Source organism: Nestor notabilis, unplaced genomic scaffold (genome assembly GCF_000696875.1).
Source record: "Nestor notabilis isolate BGI_N333 unplaced genomic scaffold, ASM69687v1 scaffold21827, whole genome shotgun sequence".
NCBI lineage: Eukaryota > Metazoa > Chordata > Aves > Psittaciformes > Psittacidae > Nestor > Nestor notabilis.
The window spans coordinates 1-9,773 of NW_009938085.1; the positions used below are offsets into that span (position 1 = coordinate 1).

General features: G+C 51.0%; 1 protein-coding gene across 1 annotated transcript in view; it reads left to right on the plus strand.

Moving 5' to 3' along the window:
• Window positions 1-746: 746 nt before the first annotated feature.
• ACAD10 (acyl-CoA dehydrogenase family, member 10) overlaps window positions 747-9,773 on the plus strand; it is a gene marked incomplete at both ends in the record, with an annotated part of 9,628 nt that continues 601 nt past the window's right edge. The window contains 11 exons of the mRNA XM_010019155.1: window positions 747-916; window positions 1,407-1,555; window positions 2,335-2,529; window positions 4,042-4,200; window positions 4,974-5,133; window positions 5,538-5,679; window positions 6,092-6,160; window positions 6,787-6,968; window positions 7,519-7,669; window positions 8,709-8,854; window positions 9,594-9,763. Of these exons, the coding sequence (XP_010017457.1) occupies window positions 747-916; window positions 1,407-1,555; window positions 2,335-2,529; window positions 4,042-4,200; window positions 4,974-5,133; window positions 5,538-5,679; window positions 6,092-6,160; window positions 6,787-6,968; window positions 7,519-7,669; window positions 8,709-8,854; window positions 9,594-9,763 (1,693 nt within the window). The remainder of the gene's footprint in view (window positions 917-1,406; window positions 1,556-2,334; window positions 2,530-4,041; window positions 4,201-4,973; window positions 5,134-5,537; window positions 5,680-6,091; window positions 6,161-6,786; window positions 6,969-7,518; window positions 7,670-8,708; window positions 8,855-9,593; window positions 9,764-9,773) is intronic.

Genomic DNA, 9,773 nt, shown 5'->3' on the forward strand with positions numbered 1-9,773 from the left:
GGGGGCTACGAGCGGTGCCCCGCTGCTTCTCGCGAGACTTGGAGGTGAGTTCTCGCGAGAGCGGGGGGCCGCGGCCTGGCGAGGGAGCAGCGGCGCCGTTACCATGGCAATGGCGCCACGATGGAGCGCTCGGACCCATCCCCTTGGGCCGAAGACCACCCCCTACATTAATTAACGCGTTAAAACCCTTCCTCCTTTCGCCTCGTACTCGCCACACCGGAATGTTGCTGCTCAGGGCTGTGCCGGGCTGTGCTACGGCTCACGGTTACGTAAAAGAAACTAAAAGACAGCCAAGCTGCGGAAATAAGGGCCTTGCTTCATGGCATCGAGGTGTTCATCAAGGGTAAAGGATACCCTGGATAATCAAGATGCTCTATATAGCCTCTATGGTCCTGTACCCTCTATAATATGTCTTTGAAACCCTCCCGGCATCGTTTGAGCAGCACTGACTGCCTGGAGAGCTGGATCAATAGATGAGCAGCAGGAACAGCCACTTTGCAAAGGTTTGCTGTGGTTGGTAATCGGTAGCGTGTGAGTGATAGTCAAATCGTGTTGTGCCTGTACGTGCGAAGGGTGTAAGGACCCTGTGTAAAGCTGCATTCGGGGGGACACTTCACGCTCAGGAATAAATGTTATAAATAACTATAAATTACCCCTGTAATTCAGTGCTCTGTACCCTGGATCCTCTGCCCTCAGTCCATACGGACCAGCTGTGCTTCCCCTAACACCCTCATCACGGTCCACAGGATGTTCCTGGGGAGCATCGCCCGCGCTGCCCCGTACCTGCTGCGTGCCGGGGTGCGGCAGCGCCCGCGGGGCTCAGCCTCTCGGAGCCCATCTGGATGGGGCCCCTCCAGAGCCGTGATCTGCGACGCCGGCGGAGTGCTCCTCCCATCCCCTTACAAGACAGCCACGGGTGTGTGTTCTCATTTGCTCCTGTTGTTTCCAGGCATGGAGGGGAAGTAGGTTTCAGGGGACCCTGTCAGTTGCCGCTGTTTCTGGTAAGATGCTCGAGAACTTGCCGTGGTGACGGTGGAACCTGTTGTGTCATCAGAACAAACAGCGACCAGCAACAGTGTTGGTGGCTCCAGGTCAGTGCCTGAACCCATTTGGTGATGGAACTGTCCTGTAGTGACACTAATACCACCCAGTGCTGGTCCCTTCGGCACGCTTTAAGAACTCCACTCCTTCACCCCAAGGTACCACACCGAAAACAGAGGTGAGGTGCTTCAGCTGGGGGACTGTCCAAACCTTCTCTGTGTATGGGTAAATTACAGCAGTCCAGCACGTCAGTTCTCATTAGTGCTGGTCGATGTGTCAGACCTCAGAGGGATTTCAAGCTCATTTCCTGGTTCTGATGATGCCATACATGCTCTTCCCTGGCTTTCTTCATGTTCTCCATGTAGACTGGGAGGCCCGGAATTGTATTCCAGCCGGCACCATCCAGCAGGCTGCACTCTCTGGAGGGGAAAACAGTCTCTCTCTGAAGTACACAAGAGGAGAGCTGACAACTGTGGAGTTTTTGCAGGAATTGGGACGGCAGTGCTTTGAGATTGTAAGCCAAAATCCCCCTCCTCTCTTTGTGCTTCCTGATGGCAGGGAAATGGGATCCAGAAGGGAAGAAAGAGGAGCTTTTAAAAGCAATCCTTTGATGGAAGGGTCTGGTTTTAGCATCTAGGAAGCATTGCTGCCTGATCAGGGCAGACTTCCACTGCCATCATCATTGTGGTACCCAGGCAGGATGGGCAGCTGAATTTGCCTGCACTTCCACCAGCCCCTTCCTGCACATTTCATAGTGTTTTTATTTCACAACACCTCTAGAATCAGTGGAGATGAGAACTCAGAGTCAGGACCCAGCTGAAAGGCTTTTGCAGTTACTTCGTACATGGGTACTCTTAATGGATGGAGACCATGGTTGCTAAGATCAGTAGAAGCCCCTTCAACACAGCTCTAGAAATCCTCTTTTGAATAAAGTCTTTTTGAAAGAGCTCAGTCTACAGTGCAGATTCCTTTCCTGCCTGCTGAATGTAAAGCAGGATTTCCCTCTGACCCGCCTTGATCCCATGGCAGGCACAGTCCTGGTGCCTTGCTCTTTCCCCACATCAGCCCTTGATCTCTGCTGCTGCTTCTGTAGGATGAGTAATGTGAGAACACTGGTTTATTTGGTCTTAGCAATTTAGCTGGGAGCTTCACTGCCTGCCTTCTGCTGCCAAAGGAAGTAGGACACCAAGATAAGATGATCAGGCAACCTACCTACCCAAGCACTCTGATTTCCCTCCCTGCTTACAAACAATCTATGGCTAATTAATTCTTGGTGTTTCTCTGCTTTGTTAGGCAAATGTCTGTGTTCCAGTGGACTCTTTGCTCTCGGACTTAATCAGAAAGGAGATGATAAAACAGCTCCCCATAATGGCAGAAGCAGTACAGTGTATCCGTGCAGAAGGTCTTAAGACAGCTCTTCTAATGGACAACTTCTGCCTGCTGAATGGGAAGAGCTTTCTGCCCCTAGACCAAAAGCACTTTGATGTGGTAAGCCTGGATGGATCCTAAAATGTATTTCTGTAAGTCTATAGGAAGCAGCAACTGGAATTCTTTACATGCAGGTACCAAATGAAGGGCAGCCGGCAGCATGTGTTAGCAGATGTAAATGGAACTGCCAGTGAGGATGTTTCCTGGCACAATTCATTGCAGTGACTGGGCCTTAAGGAGGGTCTGAGCGAGGGGCAGGTACTTGTGCATGTGAAAATTCCTTGCAAAATGCCCAACAGCCACAAGGATATGTGTAACAGGCGTAGGGAGTGATGTTGATAAAGGGCTTAGGAGCTGGAATGCTATACAAGCAATACATGTCATTACCCAGTGCTCCTGCCTGCTTTATATTTAGTCCTTTTAAGGCTTGTATCATCCCTAAGAATTTGGAATCCCACGACTCCAACATGCCAATCTGCCTGAGCTGCTGAACAGGCAGAGACCCCCTCCCAGCACGCTTCCTGCTGCAGAGATGAAGCAGATGAGCTGTGAGCCTTGAGGCTGGTTCAAGGGGCTTCACTTTGACAGGCAGCTATGAGGACTCAGCTCTGCATGACAGAAATCGGCTTTTTTTGTGTGCCCCAACTCACATCTTTGAGTTTCAGGAGTTTATTCGTGACATAAGTTTGGTTTCTAGCTTTAAGACAACAAAACATGCAAAGAAGAGTCACCTTGTCAACATTACATCATTATGGACTCAGCTTTCTGTGCATTTCAGCAGTGACACTGATGCCTGTGAAGTTCTCGTAGCAGAGTGATGCTCTGTTGTGATGCTCCATGGTACTTCTTTTCATCCCAGCCTGTTTCAAAGCCTTTTAATAACCATCACCTATCTGGTGGCATCACTCATACAGTGTGGCTCTTCTATAACAGCAGGCAACAGCACTGCACAGTAATTAGTGGGGGGAAATTAATTGAATGTGGATTTCCATTAGCATTGGCTTTTATATCTATCTAATAGATTCATTTCTATTCCTGGAGTGTCTGTCACTGCCAGAGTGAAATACTGCTTGAATTTGTTATGGTTGGGAGGGCAGTGACTGCCTCAATACCTTGGTCCCAATTTGAGCAGGTGATTACGGTCAAAGTCTCTGCTGCTGTGTGGTCGATAGGTGCAGTGGTCAGGACATCACTTTTCCAGATCATTTGGAAGGTGGTGCAATCCCAGGCTTTCTTGGACAGCACTGAGCAATTGGTTCAGCATGGCCTGGGATATCCAGATATCTTTGGATATCTTTGGGTATCTTTGGATATCTCACTGGATATCTTCCATGTGAAGACTGGCTCATCCTGTTTAGCTTATTTGAGCTGGCAGAGTCACAGCCAAGGACTTGGCACCCATGCTGTCACTGGAATCACATCCTATGCAGCTCTGTCAGCCCTCCATGTCCTTTATTTCATATGCTAATTAGACTGACAGTCTCTTTCCCACCCTCCCATCCTCCATTTCCAGCCCTGCAGATGACTGTGGTCACAGTAGGCTCATGCATAATCCATTTGCTGTTGCTGTAGATGGTTGAATCCTGTCGGGAAGGGATGGGCAAGGCAGACCCTCGGATCTACAAGCTGTGCTTGGAGCGCTTGGGCGTTCAGCCCCAGGAATCCATCTTCCTCGACAACAGCAGCCAGAACCTAAAAGCAGCAGCCCAGCTTGGCATTAAAACACTGAAGGTACAAAGCAGTGCACCCAGTGTGGGCTTTGGTTATGGTTTTTGAGTCCAGAAGCTGTGTTTGACTTGAGTGGCTCAGGGGTTTCAACTGGCAGTGGCAGACTTGTGTTGCCAAGCCTTTTGTTTCAGCCTGTACTTACTCCTGCAGGATGTGGTGGGGTTAAAGGGGAGGATTCCTGGCAGGCTGCACTGTCTCATTCGGAGTTCTAAACCCTACAGACAGTGTAACCTTGGAGAAGTCACTTCTCCTTTATGGATCTCAGTTCCCTATTAGAGAAAGAGCCCTGTCCACATGGCTGAGACAAGCTGATGTGAGAAAATAAGACACATTTCATGGATTTCTAGAAGCTCTGAGGCTTCATGGATCTGTCAGCTGGGGGCTGACTGGTTAACCCCCAGGACTGGAGAGGGTGAGCACGGGGGGTTTCACTTCCCACTGGGGGAGGAACAAGCATGGAACTGATGGAAAGAGTTTACTCTGCTCCCCTGGACTGCACACAGGGAATTCCAGCCCTTAACCCAGCCCAAGCTCACAGTGCCTGTACCACCATAACAGGTATGTCTCCAGGACAGCGACCAAGGTGGAGGCTCAGTGAGTGTTGGCAACAGCACTCTGTGTTGGCAGGGAATGACCCGTGAGTCCCTGTGTGTCTTAGTGGATCAGTGCCATGGAACTCACAGATGAACACACTGCAAGTGTGCAGAGCTCTTTCTTTCCCAGGCAATTTTATCTTCTACTATCAGTCAATGTTACTCTCTCCCTCCTTCTTTCAGGTCGATGATCCAGAAGCAGCATTCAAAGAGCTGGAAGCATGTCTGGGTTTCCCTTTACAAGGGTTTGTTCCATATACTCGTGCAGTCAGACCAAGCATGGAAATCCCAAAAGACAACCTGCAAAAGTACCTCGAGAATGTTCTTGGTGACCACACCACAGGTATCACAGTGCTTCTTGCTCTTCAGTCTCAAAGCTCACATGTTCTGCAGCCATTGGCTCTTCCTTTCATGCCAAAGATGGATTGAAAAATCCTATCAATGAAAGGCTCCTATCTCCAAGCAAACAGTACAGCCACTCAGTGATCTGTCACTGTATCCCAGCAATGGGAAACAACAGTTTAGGATTTCCTCATCTGGGGTTTAGCACAAGTTACCAAATTGATGCCAGGAACACTCCTGGCCTGTGAGCCATCTATGAGCTATTGCCACTCTCCCCGGCGATTTGGGACACGGAGCAAGGTGTATGTTCCTGACTGCAGGAAGGAGAAGTACCACCTGGGGAAGTGGTGAGGAACAGCCCCAGCTCACGGCTCTGTCTGCTGACCCCCTGCTCTCCCTCTGCAGGCCCATTAGTGTTACGGCAGTTTGGCCACGGACACTCCACGCGGACCTATTCTGTCAGGTTTGGAGATCACTTGCTAGTGCTAAAGAAGGAGCCCCCTGACAGCCCACATCCCTCTGGCCCTGCTGTCAGGAGGGAATACAGGTGAGAAGGCAGCTCTATTCCCCACGCCAGCTGAGCAGGAGGGACTCCTGTGATCCCAAACCACCCCATCCTAGGGACAATGCTCTATCCCAGCCTGTTCCACAGCAGACACCCAGCTCACCCATCTGCCCCCCCTGTTTCACACAGCTCTGTATCCCAGCAGGACATTTGTGGGGGAGCAGCTGGGATCTCCCCTTGGTTTTCCAGAGTGGGTTGGATAGGTCTGGGGGCTCTGGGCCACATGAAGATACTGGTTTGCTTCTTTTGCCTACCTCCAGCCATGTTATTTTAGTGTATTTAAAAGTGAGCACAGGACTCTAACACTGTGTGTCTGCCTGGCAACACTGCAGCTCTAGTATTGATTCCCTAATGCCTGTCTGTGCTGACACAGCTCTCTGACTCGCCCTGGCAGGTTACTGAAGGCCCTTGCTGAAGCTGGTGTTCCTGTTCCCACTGTACTTGCTCTCTGTGAGGACAGAAGGTAACCTTGTCCCTCACCTTTCACTCCATGCTTGAAAACTTCAGCCAGATTCCCCCAATGATGAGGAGACGAGAGGAGAGAAAAAGGAGCCAGCCCTGGAGAAGTGCACTGGTCTCATTAATGGTTGCCCAGTCTCAGGCTGGAGGAGCCTCTAGAAGTTCAAAGAACAGTAACACTTTTATTTGGCTTGGGTCAGGTGTGTCCTATTTTAGCAGTTAATCAAAGTGCTGTCTTTGAAAGGCAGCTCTAAAGCCATGTTTAGGGCTTCCCACTGACTCAGTACACTCAGGGTTCCAATAAAGAGGTGCTATTTCTAACAGCCAGCCCCAAGATCTCCAGCCATGGCAGCAGCAAGCGTGCAGCCAGGACACCTTGTGCAGCCTGCAGTCAGCACAGCCCCACTTGCATCCCTGCTGCCTGCAGTCCTAAAGCCTCTGCACTGCACTGAAATATGTGTCCATCATCCATGGGGGGGGTTCAGTCTGACACCCAGCTCAGAGCCCACCCTGGCCGCGTGTGAGTGCTCCAGAGGCTGCTCTTCCCCTTGCCATGAAGGGGGCATGTTCGAGCTGCAGGTGAGATCGAGGGCTGGCAGGCAGCCCCACGGCTTCCCCCTTGCCTCCCAGCACCCTTGGGACACCTTTCTACCTAATGGAGCACTGTGCTGGCCGTGTCTACAGCGACGTCTCCCTCCCCGCGCTGCAGCCCTGCCAGAGGAGAGCTCTTTATGCTGCCATGAGCCAAGTCCTCTCCAAGATCCACAGCGTAGACTTCAGAGCAGCCAAGCTGGAGGAGCTCGGGGAGCACGGTGAGAGAAGCCTGTGTGTCCTCTGTCACTGTCTTCTTCCCCTGGGTATCGGTGTTTGAAGGGATTGGCTCAGGTAAGGGGCAAACCTGGGGGCAGCTGGGACAGTGCAGATGGGCAGCAGGGTGTCTGAGTGCTCAGGCGTGCTGGGAGAGCTGCTTTAGATCCTCCAGGTCTGTTTCCTGTTAGTAGTCCCCAGAGCTTCCTGCCACGAGCAAGAGCTACGTGTGGGTGCAGGAGTAACGTCTTTGCTGCTGTCTCCGAGCAAACTTCCTCAGCTCCTCCAGTCTCTGCAGAGCTGTCGCAGCTCCTTGGAGTTGGTGAAGTCACATTTCTGTCGAGGATCTGATTATTTCCACCAGAATATCAAATCCAGTGCCCAGTTAAGAATGTATGAGACCCCCAGAGCTCACAGTTACACACTTGGAACTTGTTTCAGGGTGCTGCATCTGTTCAGCTCTTTGACTTTTTCTTCATGCATCTTTTATGCCTCTCTTTTGCAGCCTCTTTGTGCCAGTCCCTTTCCCTCAGAGCCTTCATTCCTCTGTTACAGGTAATTACATTCAGCAGCAAGTTGAGACCTGGACAAAGCAGTACCGAGCTACAGAAACTCGTGTTATCCCAGCCATGGAAAGACTCATCGAGTGGCTGCCTCTGCATCTCCCTGACTCTCAGAAGACAACAGTTGTGCACGGTGATTTCAGGTACTGCTTGGCTGCCAGCACTGCCCTGGAGCACATCCCAGGCACCAGAAAGGGTGTAAAGCAATATATAAACACCAGAGAAGGTGTAAAGCAATATATAAACACCAGAGAAGGTGTAAAGCAATATATAAACACCAGAGAGGTGCTGAGTTGGGCTGGCACAGCAGCTTCAGAGCAGTCCAAAAGCTGGGCTCTGGGTCAAGATCAGCATCCCCCAGGTAATGAGCTCTAGAGGGTCACTGCAATCTTGTTGCCTCATGGCTCTTACAGAGTTTCTTTGCCCAACCACTGCTCGAACACTGGAGGATCAACAGCTCTTCTGTTTCTGCAACTGTTTCAGAAATGCTCTTGGTGCATCTTGTTCCTTCTGTTTGGTGCTTGGGTGGCTGACAAGATGCAGTGGGATCCATGGTAAACCCTGTGTTTTACAGGTGTTACAGGTGAAGCTGTGCAGAGCGTGGTGGCTGGGGACAGAGGTGAGGGATGCTCAGAGCTGCTCCTGTGCTCTCAGGGCCTGGTTGCCAGGGCAGTGAGGCTGCAGCTGCGGGCACCTGCCAGTTCTGGGCCATCCCACAAAGGTTATCACACCCAGTCCAAGCTCTCTGCACCCCGGCAGGATGGTGCCCTCTCTATTTCCTCCTTTACTACACATCATCATGCACATGTCAGCACAGGGCTTGGAGTTATTGTGTGCCTCGGAAATGAGCAGGAGATCCCCTTGGACAGTGATTTGCCTGCTTTGCTTTTTGGCTGGCCTGTCGTAACATCTGCTAATGGTCTGAGGCTCTGAATAACTTGGTTTCATTCTTCACAGCTCAGTTCAGTTCATCATTAATCAGGGAGTTCACTCTTGAGCAATCTGTGTCCTCCCTGACCTGTGCCTGCAGAAATTAATGTTTCACTGGTGCAGCCTCCTGAAGGACTCAGCAACTTTTGAAGAGAGTGAAGAAGAGCACTGAAAGCACCTACTGCTGCTGAGCACTGGGATATGTCTTCCCTGTCTTGAGACCTTTCTGATCTCATTTTCCCTCTCATGCAGGATGGACAACCTGGTCTTTCATCCAGACAGGCCAGAAGTTCTTGCTGTCCTTGGCTGGAAGCTTGCAGCTCTAGGAGATCCCATCTCTGATTTGGCGAATAACTGTCTGGCCTACTTCCTGCCACCTCACTTTAGTGCACTGAGAGGTACAGAGAGGGGCAAAGCCACATCTGAAACACAGAGAGAGGAACTAGAGTTCAGAAACAGATCAGCTCCTGCACAGAGAGCTCAGCTGATAGTTGGGTTCATTGCAGCTGGAAAGGGCTGTGGTTCTCATACCATATTCCCTGCTCTGCCCTTTGTCCCTTCCCTAAAGAACCCTCCATCCCTCCAGGGTGGAAAGATGTTTCTGCACATCCAGTAATCACTGTACCATGGACACCCCATCCCCAATTTGTTTCATATCTGCCCCCATTTGTCCTGGTTGGTGCTGTCACCCTGTTCATGAGCATAGACCTTTGTTTGTGGTCATGACAGGGCCTTGCTTCCCAGCTCACAAAACTGCGTGTAAAGATCAGTTTGGATTATTTTCCCTCTCACTTCAGCTGTGAAGCTGGGGAGCTCTTCTGGGTGGGAAAGCTGTGACCCAGGGCAGCCCAGAAGAGTTTGTCCACAAAGTTATACACTTGTTAAAACCAAAAATCTAAGGTTAAACCCAAAGGAAAATTATTCCAGCATTTTGGAGGAACATCAGAAAACTGCCCCGTTTGCACCTCACCTACATGGACTGTGCTAAAACCATTGTATGCATGGAGCCAGCAGTGCAGGCGCTGGATGGGGCAGGAGTCTGCTGCTCCACAAGGCTCTGCCACCAGCCTCATGCCATCCCCAGAAACCTCTGAGCTCCTCACTGTTGACTCCTTGTTGCCTCTTCACACCTTCCAGGCTTGAGGAAGTGTGATTTGGGGCCCTTGGGAGTCCCCACAGCAGAGGAGTATTCCCAGATGTACTGTGGCCACACGGGAGTGGAGCGGCCGGAGAACTGGAATTTCTACATGGCCTTTGCCTTTTTCCAGCTGGCTGCAGCGCTGCAGGGACCCTCCAAGCACCCTGTGGCAGGGGGGG